Source organism: Orbicella franksi, chromosome 2 (assembly GCF_964199315.1).
Source record: "Orbicella franksi chromosome 2, jaOrbFran1.1, whole genome shotgun sequence".
In the NCBI taxonomy this organism is placed as follows: Eukaryota; Metazoa; Cnidaria; class Anthozoa; order Scleractinia; family Merulinidae; genus Orbicella; species Orbicella franksi.
The window spans coordinates 30,120,737-30,142,046 of record NC_138146.1 but is presented as its reverse complement, the minus strand read 5'-3'; the positions used below and the strand labels follow the sequence as shown (position 1 = coordinate 30,142,046).

The following is a 21,310-nucleotide window of genomic DNA, read 5'->3' as shown; positions in this document are numbered from 1 at the left end:
CCCGCCACTTTGGCGGGTTGCAGTCGCCTCGTTATCATGCTTAAATAGAGTCCAGTTTCTCACTCAAAATAAATCTTACCACGTGACATCGTTTAGTGATGACGTTTCCAAACTTCTCTCGGAAGAAGAAAATGGCGGATGCGGTTGTGAGTCCGAAAGACATCGCCATTATATTCAAGCGGTTGAAAACTCTTCCTGATAATAAGGTAAAGATGTCTTTATGAAAATTTTTCTTCTGCCCATAGACAACTCTTTCCTCACTATAGAAGTCCTCTTTTGTTTTTAGACTTGCTTTGATTGCGGACATAACAATCCAACGTGGGCATCAGTAACTTACGGAGTATTTCTATGTATAGACTGCTCGGCCGTTCATCGATCTCTCGGTGTTCACTTGACCTTCATTAGGTAAGGAAAATATCTCAGGTATATGTTCACAGTAGTTATCTTGCCCTGAGAGTAATTTCTACAAGAAAAAGACAAGAAAATGTGATCGAGCGGTAGATGCTCCTGCCGAATTTTGTTCGAATCATTTGTTCATTTTGTAACACACAACTAAATGAAAGACTAAGGCTGCTTTTTTCGACGTTTCATTGTGTTGTTTAAAGGTCGACGCAACTGGATACAAATTGGACATGGCTACAGTTAAGAGCGATGCAAGTTGGCGGCAATGCGAAAGCGGTAAGACTCGAACATATAATTCACCCTCTAATTGAATTTTTTAAGAGAAGTCATTACTGCCATTATCCTTCCCGTGTGCTGTTGCATATTTTGGCTGTCCTCGCACTTTAATTATGTTGTGGTTTCTAATAGATTTTTGTCGTGTACATTGTAGTTAACAATTCTCTTGTGGCCAGGAATCCTCTCTTTACTGTAAACGTAATTACGTGATTCCAATCTCGGGCATTGTGGATTGGTTTTGTTTCATTCAACCTTCTCATATCGGAGGCTTGTTTCTCTCAAACCACCGTTGTTTTCATTCGTGACGAATGAATTTTAGGATTGAACTTTAGCGACATCTGTAGCCACCATTTTGTTTGATCCGTTTTGTTGAGCCAGCCGTTTGCGATCAATTTCATTTCTTCACGAAAAAGAGATTATTCATTTTCCAAATGACCTGTTGACCAGTGCAATTTTTAAATATTAATATTTGCCAAAAAAAATTTCCCCTAAAAGTTATGTAATCATGTTGTTTACTTTTTTGACTGAAGGACTTAGCTGTTGAAATCAAATCTAAGGTATCCTACCAAAGATTGTTCGTTGAGATTTTGCTTGGTAACTACATGTATGATACTTTGAAAGTGTTTAGTCTAACCTGTTGATCACATATATATCATTATGGGTTAAAAATTAAGATAGAAACTATAGTCACTCGAGTATTTGTATCGAGTACTCCTACGAAGTTGTGAAACCACTTCTATTTTTCTTTGTTTATTATTATGGGCTACATATCAATTAAAATTTTCTGGCATTTTCTTCTGTATTGTAACTGATTTTTTTTCCTGTTCTATATCTCTCTGTGAATGGTTTGTGAAGATAATGTGCTAAGAGGAATTGTACCTGCAAGGTTAAATGGGGAAAGTAACTGAATTCATACATGTTGGAGTCTAAGACTTGTCTCTCATTTATTATATTGTATATGCCAGCTATGAGAATAGCCAAAAAGCAAGTAGAATTACTTTATTTTTGATTTGGTATGGTTTTGTAGCAACAAGATTATATCAATGACTAATCGATATCACCAATGACTGGTAAATGACTAATCGATAACAAAAATTATGTGGGCTATTGAATATTCATTGATTACTCATCAATGTATTGGTAGTCATCAATGACCAATCAACTGATTACCCATTTATCACTCATACAGTGATGCCACTGATGTTATCAATGTCATTGATATCAATAATTGCTTCTGTTGCAATTATTGTATTAATTTTTTATCTCTATTCAGAATGCTTTCTTTAGACAGCATGGTCTCTCCACTGAAGATACAGCTGCTAAATACAAGGGGTAAATCCACAATTTAAATGTCTTGTTTTGTTGTTCTCTGCATTTGGTTCAAAATAATTACTGAGCAAGAATGCAGAATTTTCTGTGAGATAAATCTGGAATAACTACTTCAACTCTTTGTAGTTGTAAATGATTAGTCAAAATCAATTCAACCTCCACTGCTTTTACCATAAGTGTACTTTGAGATTATAAGTTATGTTGTTAATTTACTGTATCTGTTCAAGAAAGCAAGATGAAGGGTTTTTGCTTTATTGATTTTTCCTGTGGTTTCTTTTATTTAGTCGTGTGGCCCAGATGTACAGAGAAAAGCTAGCAACACTAGCAGCAAGAGCTTTCCAACAATATGGAACCCAGGTCAGGGCTGGGAAGAGTAACCATTATGTAAACTAATGGGAGAAGTTTTATTACAAATCCTTAGCTGCTCAGCAGTAGTTCAAACATGAACAAAAATTTAGGCACAGTTTTGTAAACTTTTCCAGTATTCATTCTGACTGATATGTTTAATTTAATTTGAGACACTTGTAACATGTACTAACGTGTATTTTATAGTACTTCTAGGATTAAGTTAATACTGCTATTTGTCAAGTTTGGCTTAAACGTCTAGATTTCTTTAAAATGTTCTTCATCAGATGTGTGTGGTATAGAAATGACGGTACATGTATACACTGGCTGTACTTAGGGTGAAATATCTGTTTCTATTGCAAAGCTCACTGGTGCAGTGTTAGCAAAACCAGTGAAAGTGTAATTACTCTGCATATTTTAATGTATCTAAGGTCACTAGGTAACAGATTTTTATTATGCCGTAAACCTTATTTTCTCTTATAACTTCAGCTTCATTTGGATAGTCACCATGGTCCACATACACCCAACTCTCCTGATCGTAAAGATCATGATTTCTTCAAAGAAGTAGAGAGTCAGTCTTTTCAGCAGACTGTTGTGATACCAACAAATGGAAAGAATGGAAACAATGCTGGTAAGTGGAATTCCAAAAGAAATTCCAAAATGGGAGCTGAGTGATATCCCTGGTCAGCCATTCCTGGGTTTTCAAAATTCTCATATGTATGTTACAGCTAATCTGAGACAGTGTAAGTGGTTTTGTGTAAAGCTAAGCAATTAGCATGGAATGTTTAATTTGGGTAGAATTTCAGTTGTGTTGTGTTCCTATTCCTGACACATCTTACTTTATCACTGCACTGCCTTGTTAGAACTTGTTGTTGCTTCACTGGGTATTTAAGAAGAGCCTTATTTTTCTGAGTAACATCTGTTTTCCCATAATAGCATTGAAGAATTCTAATATTGTTGAGTCTTCTTCTCTTTAGGCAATGATCTTAGCCAAAACATGGAAAATCTTAGTGTTTCTCCACCAAAGCATCAAGGTTGGTGTGCACTCATGTTTAATATACTGTATATAGGCATTACTTGAATAATATTGCATCTTAATGAAATTTGCTACTTGTGATAGCAAACACAAGAAAAAACATTGACCAGTATTTCCCATTAGTTATCAGTTCCTCATTGTTGTGACCCATTTATTTGTAATGAATTTTATCATTAGTAATCAGTATAATGTGTATTAACAGTCATGTAAGTAGCTCCACGGTGATACAGGGTACAAAGAAAACCAATTTTCAGGCTTGCCCTTTTAGGCAAGCTGTAACTATGACTTACTAGTCCAAAAGTCTTTCTCAGTAGCCTCAAAATATGTCATGTCTTGTAGCACTTAATCTGTAACTTAAATTTCCTCAAAAAACTCCCAAAAAACTTCAGTTGCCTTAAGCTTTGAAGCTTGAAGTGGCTTAGTGATCTGCAACAGGATCTTCAAAAGGATTTTTGTTGTTCTAGTCCCCTAGTGACAGACTCCACTACTCTCAAGAAAGTATACACTTAAGAGTTTTATACTATTCTGTTAAAATTTCAGGCATTTAAAATTTAGGATGCTTGAAAATTTCAGATGGTTTTATTCTTGGACATTTTATTGTCTGCAATTAGAATTGTCCAAAATATTTTGCAAGTTATATGCCCTGTCACCAGTGAAGACACTTTCCTGCATTTACAAAATAAACTTTTTACCTTTTGGGTGTTAAATCATTCCAAATGATTAAGTAAGGTGCCAAGGATTTTAACCTTATTTATTTAATCGTCATTCATGTTCTTCCCAAACAGATGCCCGTGTACCCACAATAGGAACCAGGAAGCCTGCTGCTACCAAGAAGAAAGGGGTGGGTTTTTTCATTTTTTCCTGTTTAAATTCATATGTGTCAGTCAGCTGTAGCTTTGCATACCTTTCAAAGAGATTAAACACTATTCAAATTATTTATGAAGGATAAGTTACTGTTTACATTACATGTGTGTTGTTAATGGCCTGGACACTGTCTGAAGCAAAGTCCTGGTCATAAGAACAGAATGATTAGTTTCCTTGGTGTTAATGGTATATAACGTAATATCATTATCATTAAGTATCATTATATTGTTATTTTTGAGAACGTACAGGTAATAATGATCATATAAAATGTATCACCACAACGTTTTCATATTTAAATACCTCTTGCATTGCTGTGACAGAAAAAAGGAAGTGTAGGGCTTTGTTGAAGGGACTGAGGTCATAAGGTTATACAGTCATATAGTTTGTAGCTATAACATACTTGAGTGTTTATACATGTACTTACTAACATGTTGTTCTGACACTGTATTTTCTTTTTTGTAGCTTGGAGCTAAAAAGGGTGGATTAGGAGCAACCAAGGTTTGTTTTAAAAGTATCGATTTTCTGTAGAAATAAAAACGAAAGATTTAAAACTTTTTAAAGTTATAGTGGCTCATACACAATGTAGTCTTTTGCTTCTCCCTCTGCTTGGGATGCTTGACCATGCTAGATAGTTCTGCACATTTTGTCAGGTTGCCCCAATAATTGGCCGATTCTTATTTTCACTCTATAGGAAGAGGCAATATGGGAGAAAATTGTCTTGCCCAAAAACAGAACACAATGACCCCAACCTGGGATCAATCCTGGACTGCTTGAGCCAGAGTGTAGTACATTTGTTACACATAACACTATGTAACAATTGTCACACCTTCGCACTAGCACTTATTGCACAGCATGCACAGCCATGTAATTAGCATAAAGCACTACCACCACACATTTGTATAAATTAGGCAGTTTTCATATTGGAAACTGAGCAAACAACACACTAACCATTGGGCCACTGCGTCTTGCAAAATCTGGACATTGATTTTATTTGATTACTTTTAAGCTCTGAAGTCACAATATTTACCATTAGTAGTTAAATGCTGTAATAAATCCTCTTAAATTGGCCCTGTAGGTGAGCACAAACTTCAGTGAGTTGGAATCCAGAGCCCAGCAACTGGACAAAGACAGGGAAAAGGCAGCGCTTGTGAATGCCAAAGAAGCTGAAGCAGAGCTCATGTCTCCCAACCTTGCATACAACCCTGTGAACTTCAAGAAAGAGGAGGAAAAGATGCGACACACTGATCCCAAAAAGGCTGCGCAGCTGGAACGTCTCGGGATGGGTTTAGGTGGGGGTAAGAAAGGGACATCCACCCCTTCTGGCAGAGGTCATTCTGCATCAGCTGCCATGGAGACCGTTGAGCAATTGAGGCCTTCCAAGACACAGCCATCCTTTGCTGACAAGCTCAGGGTGTCATCAAACTCCAATATGGATTTATTTGACAGGTAATGGTAGCAAATACATGTAAATGGAATCTTCCTGCTGCAGGTCATTTAAAACATGATTTTTGTTTTCCTCAAAATACGTGCATGTATCAGTAGTTTGCACACTTGTAACTCCTCTGGATCTGGTCGCTGGCAATGGCCTTTCTCTTCATTTGATTGGACACGCTCAAAAGAATAACTGATGGTCATGTTTACCACATGGTTCAATGCACCAATCAATTTCTTCATTTGGGATGATAGTGATGGGTCTTACAAGGCAAGTAACGATTGAAAAGCTGTCACACACAACATGCAAATTCAACATGCTGACAACAACAAAAAGAAAGGGACCAACGAGAAGGTGCAATGTTATGTGTATCTTATTGCTTACTGATGTCTTGGCATTCATTTTGGTATTATTTCCAAATTCAAGTTTTTCATTTGTAATGACAGTAATGAGTCTAGTGAAGCAAGTTTCAGCGAAGACCTCTTGAAGATTTACAACAGAACACCACAAAGTGTGACAAACCTGTCATGAGAAGTTAATTGTTTCCTCACAGGCTAACTGCTTGTAATTTATTAAAAACTGAACACTTCACTGGTTCTTGTGAGACGAGACTCTCATCTCTCAAGATGAGCCCTTGTCTCATGAGATGAAACTAGATTCTTATTTCAAGAGAAAGGAGATGAAAGGTGTTAACTTACTTTCAAGCAGTACTGTACCTGTAGATTAACTAAAAATATACATTTTAGAGACACTTTACAACTTTAATGTAAGTTGTGTAAGTTCTATGTAAAGACATGTTTGCCAGCATTAGTGAGGTTATCCAGTTGGTCAGGAATGACAGGTGTACAGCTGTATGCAGTGTTCCAGTTGATTCTTGGATGTTTAGACAAGGCATTATTTCTTTTCTTTCTAGCTATGGAATGGATGGGACAAGTTTTACTGAACCACCTCCCATGTAAGTATGACTGTGCAGAACACATCACCAACTGCCGTAGACTTGTGACTTTTTTCATTCATTTGTGGAAACAAATTTTATTGTTTTAATGTGCTGTAACCTATTTAATCAATATTTTCTGCACCATCTCGGGCAATCAAATGCAAGACAAAGAGATTTTTCATTAACAAAATCAAAATGCTGTGTTAGTTCTTCCTGTCTGTAAGTGTTTGAATGTAAATTTGTATCCACTTTCTGTGCAGGTATGATAGTCCATTTGGATCAAGCTCCTGGGATAGGGATAGAGATAGGTATGTCATTGAGATTTTGTACCAGATTGAAATGATTGAGAAATTTTAACATTTGAAGGGGGACACCAAGTGAATACTTATTTTAGAGGTTGAGACAGCAGCAAAAATGTAGAAATTTTCAAAAATAATACGACTTTTTTAATTTTCACAAACATGTTTCGACGGTACATCCTATAGCTGCACGCACACGCGCATCATTTAATTCCGTTAACTTCAAAATTTATCTAGCGTATTGTTTTCCAACGCAATGTAACGTATGATTTGTAACAGGCACGTTTTAAATCACTGTAAACTTTCATAACCGTCACACTGATGATGACGGATGTACCGTCGAAACATGTTTGTGAAAATTAAAAAAGTCGTATTATTTTATTTTAGAGGCCTTACAAAATGTATCACATAGGTTGTTTCACACACAGTTGGGTAATGATGGTCATTTACATGTAGATTGGACAGTTCTGTCTGTGATCACTGGCAATGTTAGGTACTTTGTAGGTTTTTGTAATTAGGTATCAATTGAACATCTCTTTCTGTTGATATTTTACTGTTTAGGGACGAAATAGGCTCATCTTTTTCCAGTGAAAGGCGATCAAGCCGTGAAGACAGGTAAAGTGTCATGGTGTTATTCATGGTTTTCATTATTTCCTTCAAGTTTTCTTTCTGGTACTTTTTCATTCTAGGGAAAATGTAAATTTTCATGAGCAATTGGGCAAGCAGTGCAAATATTTTCCAGCAATCTTGCTCAGTTTAATCACAATGGACTCTACCCTCGACAGTGTGCCAGGTTGGCCCACAATTTGCCTTTTATACCCTCGTCATGTAATGCTTGTGCTCAAAACTGCAATGATGACCCTGACCAGTTTTCGACCTGGTTGTCTCATCTAGAGGTTACACGGTAAATGCGCAGACCACTGGGCCACAGTGCTGTTTTCTATCTTATAGATTTAGCCAAGCTTAAAAACAGAACTCCTGATTACAATAAGTTATGGTTACTCCAAACCTTCGCGGGGCTACTTTTTCCAAATTTTCTTTTTTCCAACCAAATTAAAGTTCATTATTCAAGATAGCATTTTCCAAAAAATAAAAATAAAATATTAAAACGTGTGCAAGTTATTGGAAAAAAGAGGTTTTTTAATAAAAGTTAATAAACTGTCGGGGTGTCATAATCCCCTAAAGGCATGGACTCCTCAGCGACCTTTTCATGGCAAACGGCTTAATCCAGAGATCCTATATCAAATACTTTTAATTTGAGATTTCATGTCCATCAAGAGTGCTTTTTTGTAATCACGCTTTGGCAATTGCTCCTCAGTTTCTTTTCATTTTGTTGCACATCGCTTTTCTCCGTTTTGCCCTTTTTTTGTTGACCACCAGCCTAAAACGTATGCGCCAAAAACGTGACTGTAACACTATCGCTTTACAGCAAAGCTCAACTTTCCTTACTGTGAATGCTAGGGGTTCTGTTATTTCATTGGCTGGTGGTATTTTGAGTTGACATATCCCTCTGAGAAGGTGTGACATGTTTATAAATCTTTAGAAGGCGAAAACTTGCACTTGTTTTTCGAGAGAATCCCTCCTCTTTAAATGAATTAACAGGGTATGTAGAATTGACGGTTTCCCATGAAATTTGGCCAGAACATTCACTGATAGATACGGAACAAGCGTGTCGGCAAATTCTTTTATTTCAAGTACTTTTCTTGTGGCAGTCTCTAACGCAACACGTCACACGGATTTTTCGATAGTGGAACTTGACAGATCTATAAAAAGATAACCAATAGAAATGAAAGAAAGTGCTGACACACTTTGAGAGATTGATGCTTTGTGATCAACACTGCACAGTTATTTTGCATCAACGATCGCATTTGATAACCGATTAATTCGCCGGAATTTCAGTCGGACGTATTGGCGTTAACGGCTTTTGCTGCCTTAGGAAAGCAGTCGGCAAAAAAAAAGGTATATAATTTTATCGAATTCTACATGTTATAACCTTTCTATTGATATATAGTTTGTGGGGGTTTCCTTCAAAACGGCGCGCATACAAATTGTTTTCTGGAGGACACCTGCGAAGGTTTGAAGTAACCTTAACCTGGCTTGAACCTGCAATCCACCCAAAAGCCTGTATGTGGACAGCGGTCAACGTCAAAAAAAACACGAGACCTTGATAAGCTCTAAACATGAGACTGCGATATGGTCAGCGGATACCTTGTTTTGACAGGTATCAATTGAATGTAACATGGATGCCCAATATCAAAGATGTATGCTGTAAACCTGCCCCTACTAAACTGTAAGGATAAAGCCTTGGCAACTAGGTTGTCACAGAGTGACATTTCACTGGACGGACTTACGTACAATCATGTGACAGGCAAAATTTTTGAGGTCGATGGGCTACCAAATTGTCTAAGATACGAGGCTCCGCTCGCGTGCCTTTGGCACTCCGCTATTAAGGGCTCTATGAGTGTACTGTCCACATAGAAATCTAGCATATCTTGTCATACATGCCCTGGCTGTGGAAAGATTCAAAGTTCTTTATTTAGGTTTTTTTTTTTCATTTCAAGGTTTGACAGAAGAAGAGATCCAGAACCTGTAGATTATTCATCCTCAGGTAAAAGATAACTTTTTTGTTCAGCTTTTTTTGTATTCCTAAGCAGTGGTCAGTTTCAATGATCAACATACTTGTAACAATTTGAAACAAATTTGAGGAAGTTCCACAGTCATTAAGTAAACACTGTTATCACAAGCCTCTGAGGGTACTTTAATGACATCATGTACAAAGCAATCTCTGCCATGGGGAGCTTGTAATTGAAAGAAGTAAATCTTTCAAGGGGCGAATATTGGTCCATGGACATATCTTTCTAGTCCGGGGGCTTATCAGAAGTGTACGGCATGACTCAACAATAATCCATTATTCCTTCTGAGAGGTTTGATCAAGGGCTAGGCACCTGGCAAATCAACTGGCTGTGATGATGATTTTGCCTACCTGGTTTGACCATCTAGAGGAAAGTTTTTCTTACCAAGGATTTCAGTTCAAAATTTTTGTCTTCCTGTTAAGACCAGTTTTCCTCCTGCTGAACAGGTGTAATGAAACCCCTGCCTCTATGAATCTACGTTACCATATTTGTTACCTTTTTGTTTTTTCAGGTGAAGCTCAAAGAAAGTTTGGAAATGCCAAGAGTATTTCCTCAGCTCAGTTTCATGGAAATTCAGACCAGGTATAGTAAACAGCTGCTGAATATGGATTTCCTACTTAAAGGCTTAGCCATAATAAAAAAAAAATCAGGTTTCAAATAAACTTCTTATAGATTCATGAATCCCATGTGGTAGAAGAGTTCCAAGCTGGCAGTAAATTACATGATGGTGTTCACACTACAACACTAGTGCCCAAAACCACTCAGTCAGTCTTGTGTTGCTTTATATGTAATTTTAGGAGGAGTATGCCATCAAGTCTCGGCTGGATCGTTTCCAAGGATCCAACAGTGTTTCTAGTGCAGACCTCTTTGGCAATGATGACAGCAGACCTTCAAGATCAAGTAAGGAAATTGTTATGACTTAGTTTTATAGTTAATGTGCATAATATACATGTACATCATAAGAGAACTGTCACCCAGTTTACACATGAGCATTAAGGAGCATTGATTGAGCTTGCATGAGTACTCGATAGATATCACTGTACAGTTAGTATGAAATTATGACAGCAACACTGAAACCTCAGATGACTTGAAAATTGTTTATTAAAATTTAAATCCTTATAATGAACTATGGAACTGTCTAAAATATGTTACCACTACAGAATTTAATTCAAATGTATTATGCCCACTGGAGACAACAGGAGAAATTGCATGTGGTTGTAGGTGAGCCTGATAGGGTAAAAGGTTCAATATTATTTTAATGTTTATCAATATTTTCTCCTTTCAGATGCTGCTGGTAGTTTTTCATCAGCTGATCTTTCACAGCTTAAAGAAGGAATGGCTAGAATGACTGGGAAGGTTAGAATTAACATTTAAGACATAGATAGTATTAAGAAACATTGTCTGAGTCTGAGAAATGCTGAGGAAACATGTTGAATTGCGTGCGAGTGTTCCTCAGCCTTTCTGGGTTTTCCCGAACATTACAAGTGTTTCTATATTTTCCAACAGAACACAGAAAATTGTTTTCTTTTTCTTTCATAAATTCTTTGATGAATAAAGGAAATCACTTTGAATCCTTATCGTGATACTTACCAAAACATTAATATTTCTTTGTGTGATCACTACATCAACAGTTTCTAAAAAATTTATAGAACAACTGGTTTTAGCACATTCTCACAGGATATTTTCTAATGACGGATCCTATCACCATGCCTCCATATAATCAACTTCTCTGCTTTCAGCTTTGGGTGAGCTGTAACGGGGATGTGCTTGCCCTAAAGTCATTTTCAGTACCCAGTGGTCTGAAAATATTCTTTACTTGTGCAATTAATTGATTAGAAATTAAAATTAAACATTAATTCAATCTCTTACAGTACTTCTGTAAGATGAATTTCCTTCGAAATTCCCCCCAAAAACCCTCACTTACATATCAGGCAAGCAGCAGATAGAAAATGAAATCCTCTAGCCTTGTGCTGTTCAACTTGTCTTTCTCTACACACTGATAAGGTGTGCAAGAACACTGTGACATCAATCAGCATTGTTGCATTAATGTGGGTATATTTTGTAACGTGGTTTTCAATACTTCTAAATGTAAATGTGAGTAAATGTTTGTTTACAGTTGTGCATATTATTTTCCTACAGTTGTCAAGTATGGCTTCAGGAGTTATAGGAACGTTACAGGTAAAAACTTGTTTTCATGACATTGTAACTCATATACAGACTTGTTAGATTGGGAATTTTGTTCGGTCTGTATGTTGCAAAACAAGACATCTAACTTTCACAGAATATATATATTTTTTTCATCTTTGTTTATTATTTGACCAGTGCATGTACTATTTTATATTGTTGCTTGAAACTTACATGCATCCTATGGTGGCGAACGTTTTGCTTGTAAGCATCACATGTCAGCTAACTGAATGACTTGTGTTGGGAATATCTCAAAGTCCCTTCATAACAGTGTCTGAGTATGGCAAAATGAAAGAAGAAATACAGAGGATGGCTTGAGAAAATGTTGTGTCTGAGTGTTTTTTCAATGGAAAATAAGTACATGTATGATCCCTTGTGAGGGTGTCTTAAGTTACACATTTCTTAGAATGTTTTTGTTTTTTTCCTCAGAACCGTTACAGTGGGTCCAGTTGAAGATTGCTACAATCTTAGCAATTACAACTAGGAGAATTTGTCATTTCAATTGGCATTATTGAAGTATATTCATTAACAAGTTATGTTTTGTTAACCAATGTGAACAACACATCAAGGCAAGGTCCAACCTTGTTGACCAGCTATTTATTCTCCTTTCATGTTTTTTCTTTGGGGAAGTTGTTTGTAAAGTGGAAGATGATAAAGTTCATTTGCTTTTGTCCTAAAAAAGTTGCTGTTCAACCTATTGAATTCTTGAAAGAAATAATTCACTGAATTACTACTGGTGTACCTTCCATCTATCAATGATTCCTCTCTGAGTGAACGAGAAGTAGGCTCTTCAGACGGTTTTAAATTGGACCGAGTTTGATAAGATCTTACAGGCAATAAGAAAAGTAATGTATTGCCTATGTTACTCACTGGCAATTTTATGAGAATTTATAGTTAAAAGAGGAACATTAAACTGTTTCAGACAGAAAGGTGAATTAGAAAGAAATGATTAAATTAAAGAGAAAGTTTTCACGATTTCTTCAAATCTAGTGTTCTTCCAAAGCAGGGCATTTTTTATGGGAATACAATGTAATTGAAATCATTACCAGAATATTTACAAAGGAAAAGGGAGTGAAGTGAAGAATATATTTTGACTGTTCATTTGAATGTTTAATGCTAGCAAACCTCAGCTTTGAAAAAATAAAACTCAGAATTTTAGGAATTTAACATTAAATTTGAATTTACACGATACATTGGTCACTCAGTCTTATTTATTGTTCAACTGTCAGTATACATGCAACACCATCTTGTAAACTTCACTTTTTTCCTAATCCTTCTAAGGCCGTTCATCCCAATTACACATGGTCAGTCAGTGTATAGTATTCATGCTCAAAACAAGGTTGAACCATGCTTAAATAGCTTGCCAGTGTTGCCTTCAGCTTGGACAAGTGTTGATCTCAAGTTACCTGTGATTATTGGTAACCATTATCGGCCATGATATCTTTGCAAGGGAGTTGGAATGTTTGTCATACAGTAAAGACTACTCTATACATGATGTAGGTAGCGCAATAAACTATTATTGTGTAATGGAAGCAGCTATCTGCCTGTTAACTTTGATTTCAGTATAGTATAATATATTCTATTATTTTGTAGTGTAACATTGTGTGGCAAAAGTAGAATTCATAAGAGTTAGAAATGGAATATTTTAAAATCCAAAATGTTCTACGGGTATGGGCGAAATTGTTAATTATTTTAATACTTACCTTTTTAACTGATGGTATTGTTCATTTACAATATAAACGTTTTTGAATGAAACCATAGCTTTATGATGGCCCATAAAATTATTTGGCCAAAAGTTCTGCTGATGGCTCACTTCATGTTCTGTTGCAATAGTATTGAATTTATATGCCAATTGTTGTTTTCTTGCTCGGGCTTAAAATGACCTCCAATTGATTGCAGACCTCATATTTTTTTTTTTGAATCAGACATTATATCTTGTTAGAGGTTCAGAAAAGTGCACAAAAAAACAGTTATTATGTAGTTTTCACTTGTAACATAATCACATATAATTATTGTAGCAAATTAGCAAGTGGTTTGTTAGTTATAGGCATTTTAAAGTAATGTTAAGTGGGTCATTGTAAATGAAAATGGTTTATGACTTCTGTCTTTCAGCCCCAACCTGATCTAAGTGGTGATCATTGCTCTGTTAAGACATTGTTGTTCTTGATCAGGATGAGTAAAGAAGACTTTTGTCACAGTCCTTTAATTTATTGTAAAACACATCCTTGTCATAGCAGGAGAAACTTCCATAAAGTGTTTCTTTTTTTAAGGAGGAAGTAGTGGTAAATTTGTGTTGTCTTTGGGGCTGAAAGATTTCCGGTATAGCATTTAAAATAATTATACAGCCTGGTGCCTTGGTGTTGCTTCCTAGCTTTGAGTTTTTGAAGCAGGTAAGAAAGAGAAGCACTTGGCTGCATATGAATGGACTATTCAGTATGTGTAGTGAACTCCCTGTAATCCAGATACTTGGCAGAGACCTCTTGGAAATATTTCATCCTAGAAGAGGCGTTGTCCACTTTTGTGGGGTTTCCTTGACAACATCTCTGTCTTGGTGAGGGTTGACCATCGTAAAGGGGGAGCTCACTCTACTTGTAGAAATGTCTATGTAATGTGTTGTTGTCACTTGATTAAATTGTTTTAAAATCCGGTTTATTGTGAGTGGATTTTCTTGTCCTAAAAGAAGTATTTAGCAGATCTCGACCACTTACTTTCTATGGATTTTAATGGGATCAAAACCAATTACCTGTTTGATTCAAATGCAAATGGCTCCCAATCATTTGCACTATCTACAAATCAAGTGCAAGAAAAAAAAAAGTTACAAAAGAATGACGGTTCCCTTTACCTAATTTTTACTGGCATCTGGTAGGCTGTGTACTTTAAATAAATGCAAGGGATCGGAAAAAATTAAAGGTACTATACAAATAATAATAATAATAATAATAATAATAATAATAATAATAATAATAATAATAATAATGATGATAATAATAATAATAATAATTAACAAACCAACAAGTGCACGCAAAGTTGCTTAAACTAGGAGTCAGCTAAATAATCTTGAGGGGCTACGGAAAAAAAAAAAAAAAAACAGTACACGGGTAGCTGACTAAGAGTCCGGGTCGATCTCGTATATAAAAAGTGCGGGGGTGCCTGTGGGTACCTTTTAGGGGTGAAAAAAGCGGTTTTAGTACCTCTTGGGGAGTTCAGCCTCAAAAGGTCCACAGCGGCAGCTTTTGCGGAAAAAAAGGAGGTAATGGGTGCTTACCATTTGTCAGAATAAACCGGTTGGGATGACCGTTGAATAATGGTTAGGGTTTTTCCACAATCAGCAAACCAACCGAACGAGATGGCGCTTACCATTTGCAATTCGATTTCTCGTACTTGTTTTCGGCTGATGCGAGACTGGAAACTGGACAATTTAGCAAATGGTAAGAAATTTCCACCGTTCCGTTCGGAACGGAAAAAGAGGACTACCTCTGGAGGTAGTCTACAATTTCCGAACGGATTTTCCAGAAAATTACTGTTCCATTTGACTTTCAACCGAAATTTCCGGATTTTTTTTTTAATGGTAAGCGCCCAGTGTTCTGTGTTACTACCGTTCTATCATAAATGCTGTTCTCTGATGGGCTACGCTACTCATTATCTATTCTGTGATAGATAGTGAGAAGCGTAGCAATGACGACCGCTTCTTGGCGTTTTCGAAGTGTCTGTGGAGAGGATTTAGATAAAGTTTTGTACGACTAGTAGATTTATACTAAAACAATTAGATTATTCGCTCTCGATATCTATGCGTAATAGCGCCCTCGTCAACTATCACGCGATAGAAATCTCGAGCTCATAATCTAATTGTTTATTAGAATTGGTTCTTAGTGGTTGGAATAATTTCAAGCCACGCCCACAAAACAGGATCTTGGTACCTCTTAGACACTGTTAGAGGTTCTTTTCAAAATTTCCGACGAGCACCCCGGTCTTCCTATATGGAAGTCCTCCCCACTCCCCCGCGGTTTGAGGGAAGTCAGCCTACTCAGGTTGCTCGATCCTTTTTTGCCGGCGCAGCCTCGGCACTTCATTCAATTTACATGATGTATATTGTCATCTTGACGTCTGCGAGAACTCCTTGATTTCTGTTGTTCTCTATGTACGTGTGTCCTCAGTCTTTGGAATGTAGCGAGTTACTATTTAATAGAAGTAATGGGGAACTGCCTTGATTGCTTAAACCCACAACCCGAAGTTGAAACTCCTGATCCGGTGAGTGACTCTTTGAATTCGTGAAATAATTTCGTGAATCTTCTTGTTCTATTCATGATTCTTGGAATTGGGCTGCAGTCTAAGGAGAAGAAATTCTCTAAAATGGCGAAGTCTTATTTGCTGAAATTGCTGACATGATTCATACTAAAAATATTGATATAAACAGTGATAAAGGTCAACATCAATTTTTTATGCTCAAGCAAAAACAAAATGCAAAAATAGAAGAAGGGAGATTGGGGATTCTTTGCTCTAAAAAGGGTGAAATTATAAATCCTGGGTTGAGCTAATGCGGAAGTTTAATTTCTTAACTTCTTAAATTTCGTAGGTTTGTAAACCTGAGGGTATTTTGAGAAACAACAGTGTTAACCGTTCAAAGCAGGGTTATTGGGTCAGTTACTTAACCTTGGGTTAAGAGAATTGAACTCCCGGTCATGATCCCATATCACCAGAGATGTCAACCTTAAAAAAAATCTGGGAGATAAATTGCCAATTTTACCCTCTTGACTCTAAAGAAAAAGTTGCACAAAGTAGAGCTCTGCCAATTCAACCACAAAAATGTGTGAAATATCCAAAATATTTCCCCCCAAAATACCAAAAATCAGAAAATGGGACATACATGTATGCGCGACACACGATGGAAATTAAGGCTGGGTGTAATACCATTGAATATAAAATGGCTTTCCTGTATTCTGATTGGCTGTATTTTGTATGCTGTGGTATAAAGATAAATATTGTGGTATAATAATTGTTACTATTGCCAAAGAAGAGTTGATTGTAATAAAAGGCTTGTCTCTCTCGAAGAACGACCACAAGTTGCCACAAGGTCCCAAGCTTGGTAAAATAATTGTGTTTCTGTCACTAACAAATGTGGCATTTGTCACTGTGGTTCCTAATTTGTTCAGCCTGATTTTGGGAAAAGCCCTCTGCCCTACCAAAACACTACACTGTGACTGATGTTCAGTTTTGTTGAAAGTAAAATGTGCCTCCATGACAGATTTGAACACAGAATGGAAGTGACCAAATTCTCTGTGATCCAGGCTTTTAGCCAGATGGGTGGCCAAGCATCCTGTGGATGGCCACTCGTTAAAGAAAATTAATCATTTTACTTTTCATATTATGCCTTATAAATTGTTCATTTGAGCAGGCTCTATAGCAAAGCTTGTTGTGACCAAATATGCCATGAACTAATTTTGATTAGTATTCAATCTTGTAGGAAACAAGAAGGCGACAACAACAAGAGGCTGCATTAAAACGACAGCAGCAAGTAAGACTGATGATAACTTAGAGTCAATAGAGGTTTTCAATTCAGTACTGTAAAACCAAAACCAAAAGAGTATCACAAAGGCCAGGAAAACAGATAGAAATAACACAGTGAAACAAATATGATAACTTGAAGCAGTCGCATACTTTGAGTGCCAAGTGTGGAAAACAGGCACGACCAACTCATGACTAGTTTTTGGTGGCATACATGTCATTGTGTTTCTCTGATTGTGTCGTTCCAGGAAATATTGATGCTCTTCCCAAGGAAGTTTTCTTTCATTTCACCCTCCCACCCCTCTATGGGGTATAACCGGAACTTTTCCTCATGTAATACATTCTATGTAACATAAGTGACAAAATCAAATGGTCCCTCAAAGCATTTGCACTGCCTTTATGAAGTCTCAATTTTTTGCAAGGCTAAGAAATTCTCAGGCTTGCAGTAAAGAAAATGGTCTCACCCTCTCTTGAAGTCTTGAATTTGCCGGTCATCACCTCTACTAATACAAGGACTAAAGAAATCTTGTCTCTTTGTTAGGCTGAGGGCCGTGGTGTTAAGGATCCAGAGAGACTCAAACGACAGCAGAAAAGAAAAGAAGATGCAGAGAAAGAAGCTTTGAAGCAGGGTCCTTCAGATGGAGGATTAAAGGTTCATTATTATATAGTTCAGATCTAGTATTCATGCTTATAATTGAAAAGATCACAAGTTTATGATAATAATTATTCCAGATTGGTGTTAACCACTTCTGGTAAACTTTCCCTAAGGTATATCTGGGAGTTAGATAGGCTCCACTTTTCTCAATGTACCTTTTGACCACCTGTCTTTAAAAGGTGAGTCAGAAACAAAGATCTATCTATCCAGACTATTTACTTGGTGATGGTTGCAATAACTGACAATTTCTCTTATATATTTATTATTTATTAATAATAAAATTTTTCTTGCTTATTCATTAAACTTTTCACTTTTATGTGAAATCTACCAATTTCATGCTAGGCAACCAGTGTTAAGTAGAAGTTTGGGATGTATCAGTAAATGGTAAAACCTGATAAAGACTAACAGTCAAAGTGCACCACAAGTGATCACATCTTGAGACAAAAATAGAAAAAAAAAGTAACACACTTTTAATGCTACCTTTTGTAAACTTTTCTTAATAACTTTTAGATTTACTTGACTGTGTTAAAACTAAACTTACTTTGGGTAGGTGGTGCATCACCTACATGTTAAACAAATTTCTAAGTTACAAATAAAGGAATAAAACAGTACACATTGTTATTGTAATAATTTCTGTTCAAGTTATGTATTTTTAACATGTCTGTTTTCTTTATCTTTAGTGGACTGTTGGATGAAAGAGCCCTTAGGTAACAAAATTGCCCATGAAACATTCAAGAATTTTCAAAACCCATAATGATGAAATAGTCATAAATTAATTACATGTACTGTACAAGTGCTTAAATTTGAATAATTGAATTTGGTCAGAAGCACAGGCCCCCATTTTATTCCTTATCTATTTTGCTCAAATTATAGGTACTTATCAATAATGACAATATTGTTGACTTAATTGTAACTGTGTCAACAAGTATAGTAAAGGGTGAAACCCTCATTCTGTTATTCAGGGACTTGGAATTAAAAGCTTTGCTCGACTGGCATTATTTAAGTGTATTGGACTGTGTGTATTAAATGTAGTTAAATTGATGGCAAACCAGTTTCAAATAACAGTTCTTATTTAAAGAATTAATGGCTCTGGTTAATTGCAGATTTTACACACTCTGGTTAAAGTTCAAAATTTAAATGTTTTTCTTTTTTAGCTGGAAACATTTCTTGGTTTACTGTTACAATCAAATCATCAGTGTGTTGAACTGTTTCTAAGAGAAAATGATTGTGAAGAGTACAATCAGATTTTAAGGCAAAGTTACCTAGGATTTCAAGTTTTAACCCCTCATTCAGGGCCTTGCACAACAAAACAAACCAAGGAGGCAAAGATCCAAAGAAGCATAACCTCTTACAGATATAACTTTGTTACAAAAATAATGGTATCTTAGTCAGTTACTTTATCGCTTGTGTCAAAAAGATATCTTTTAAAAGGACAACTGATAAAATTAAGTTCACTTTAGGTGAAGTGATTCAAATTATTTATTTAGTAATTTTACCATAAAGAGCCGGCAAAAAGTGAAGTCTGTAAACTGAAGACTGAGCCAATTAAACTCCACAGAACATCTGGTTTGTTTCAGTCTACTTTTCTCTGTACTAATCAATTTTCAAAGCTGTGAGTGATATATGTACATTTTACTTTACCTATTAATGAAAACTAGAAGACTATCTTCCCAGTATTTCCTATATGCATCTAAAGAGATCCTGGAGATTTGATGGTTGAGGGTAAAAACTACCTGTTTTTTTATTAACTACTTATAAAATCAAGTAACAGAAACAGACAAGGAATGTTAAGGGTGTTATTAATACCATTCATACCACTGTATGCCCCCTCATCCCAGTCTTAATGAAAACAATCCTGTGGGCCAGTCTGGAGGCAAAAAAAACTGTCTGGCTCTTCAAACAAATCAATGGTTTAATTATTGCGATTTCGGGATAAATGTGGAGTGATAAGATACATGTATTTATGGACTGTGTACAGCACCAGATAGAAAAATATTCTGCCCTCCGTCATTTCGGTACAGACCTTGCTGTGCTCTGGCTGTATGTACACCATGACTCGAGTCAAATATTTTTCTTGCTTGGCCCTTTCCACTTGGTAATAAAAATAAATTAATATGTTTTTTATTTACCTGAGCGAGCAAGATGGCACTATCTTGCCTGGTCAGGATTACCCACTTTGGCTACAAGGAAAAAGTGATTGACCAAGCTTGTTTGGTCAATATGGCTGAATATCGGCCCCTTTCTGTTTTTTTGCATGTTTATGGCTCTCAGCTCAATGTGCAAAAGAAGAACTTGACCAATATCCAGCCATCTTGACCACATTATTTAAGGATTTGTCAAGGTGGAGTACCAGGTATTTTTTAACTTTTGGTTAATGCTTAAAAAACAACTCAAACATCAGTGACTCCAAAATTCTTTTAATTTCTAACTCTGTAAAATAATTATTACAACCAATTCATGGAATTCAACTTCATTAAAAAAGTGTACAAAACATCCTTGCATCAATATACTCCGTGTCTGCAATTGCAACTATTAATAATTTTACAAGTGTTGCTTATAAGTTAAAATATAGCCACAGGAATAGGGTGACGTGTAATTTAATTTAAAACATTGATATTGCACATGTTTGCAACTATGCACCTTGTTAACTCACAGAGTGAAAACCTAAAGCAACCCTGCAAACAATTTTAGATTAAGGACCTTGCTTGGAGTTTAAATTCTGGTTTACAAAGAATTTTGACCATGGAGTTTTTTAATACGTGTATCAAAAGATGCAGCATTAAAATTTTTATCTAAGTGCATGCATTATAGCTGTGGTAACTTGCGAACGCAGATGTATTTCCAGCTGTCGCCTGCCTCCGCACGCGAAATGAGCCCTTGCAGGCAATAGCTGTAGTGAACCACATTTATTTTCATCAAAATAGACCATGTATCATACTTTTGGAGGGCTAAATTAAAATCTCATATTCTGGCCTTAAGAAACTACATATCTTATATATATATGTGCTCATTCTATTAGGAAAGCAGTGTACAAAACCGTATGAAAATTCAACAATTGAATTTCCAACAGAAAATGAGGACACCAGAAATCTTTTAACAACACCAACCCTGGCTACAAAATCCTATTTATAACAATTTGACGTATGAAGAGGGTTGTACAGGGGTATTCTCATGATGCACGTGATTAGCTGATTTTATTTTCATGAAACGTGAATTTAAGAAATCCAAGACTTGAAGGTTTTGAGTGGCCCATGAAGAACTTACATTACTAACAAATATTTGTGATTTTCCCACTCTGTTCAACATCATTTTGGGAAGTGAGTCATCCAAAAGATTTATTAAGACTGAAAACATCAGCTGTGACCTGTATAATTATCATAACATCTTGTAAGGCATCAGCAACTATCAAGTAACAG

The 21,310-nt window shown here is 36.2% G+C and overlaps 2 protein-coding genes across 3 annotated transcripts; both read left to right on the top strand.

Moving 5' to 3' along the window:
- Positions 1-13: 13 nt before the first annotated feature.
- On the top strand, positions 14-14,383 carry LOC145479192 (ADP-ribosylation factor GTPase-activating protein 2-like). Of its 2 annotated transcripts, XM_081457476.1 has the most exons (19): positions 14-206; positions 287-405; positions 606-678; positions 1,952-2,010; positions 2,292-2,364; positions 2,842-2,983; positions 3,330-3,386; positions 4,174-4,229; positions 4,715-4,750; positions 5,328-5,698; positions 6,598-6,639; positions 6,882-6,929; positions 7,482-7,535; positions 9,482-9,528; positions 10,065-10,135; positions 10,351-10,453; positions 10,839-10,909; positions 11,693-11,731; positions 12,167-14,383. In XM_081457476.1, the coding sequence occupies exons 1-19, from the start codon at positions 99-101 to the stop codon at positions 12,188-12,190; spliced, it is 1,593 nt and encodes a 530-aa protein (XP_081313602.1). In that variant the 5' UTR covers positions 14-98; the 3' UTR covers positions 12,191-14,383. The 2 variants fall into 2 exon arrangements, with proteins under 2 accessions (XP_081313602.1, XP_081313603.1); XM_081457477.1 differs by lacking the exon at positions 7,482-7,535.
- A 1,394-nt stretch (positions 14,384-15,777) lies between these two features.
- LOC145479189 (small VCP/p97-interacting protein-like) lies at positions 15,778-19,311 on the top strand. The gene is made up of 4 exons (XM_081457473.1): positions 15,778-15,985; positions 17,199-17,249; positions 17,781-17,891; positions 18,575-19,311. The coding sequence occupies exons 1-4, from the start codon at positions 15,929-15,931 to the stop codon at positions 18,587-18,589; spliced, it is 234 nt and encodes a 77-aa protein (XP_081313599.1). The 5' UTR covers positions 15,778-15,928; the 3' UTR covers positions 18,590-19,311.
- The last annotated feature ends 1,999 nt before the right edge of the window (positions 19,312-21,310 follow it).

Coding starts and splice junctions, on each gene's coding strand:
- LOC145479192 (XM_081457476.1), top strand. CDS start 99: ATGACGTTTCCAAACTTCTCTCGGAAGAAGAAAATGGCGGATGCGGTT. Junction 406..605: donor GTTCACTTGACCTTCATTAG/GTAAGGAAAATA, acceptor TGTTGTTTAAAG/GTCGACGCAACTGGATACAA. Junction 4,230..4,714: donor CTGCTACCAAGAAGAAAGGG/GTGGGTTTTTTC, acceptor TCTTTTTTGTAG/CTTGGAGCTAAAAAGGGTGG.
- LOC145479189 (XM_081457473.1), top strand. CDS start 15,929: ATGGGGAACTGCCTTGATTGCTTAAACCCACAACCCGAAGTTGAAACT. Junction 15,986..17,198: donor AAGTTGAAACTCCTGATCCG/GTGAGTGACTCT, acceptor TCAATCTTGTAG/GAAACAAGAAGGCGACAACA. Junction 17,250..17,780: donor CATTAAAACGACAGCAGCAA/GTAAGACTGATG, acceptor TCTCTTTGTTAG/GCTGAGGGCCGTGGTGTTAA.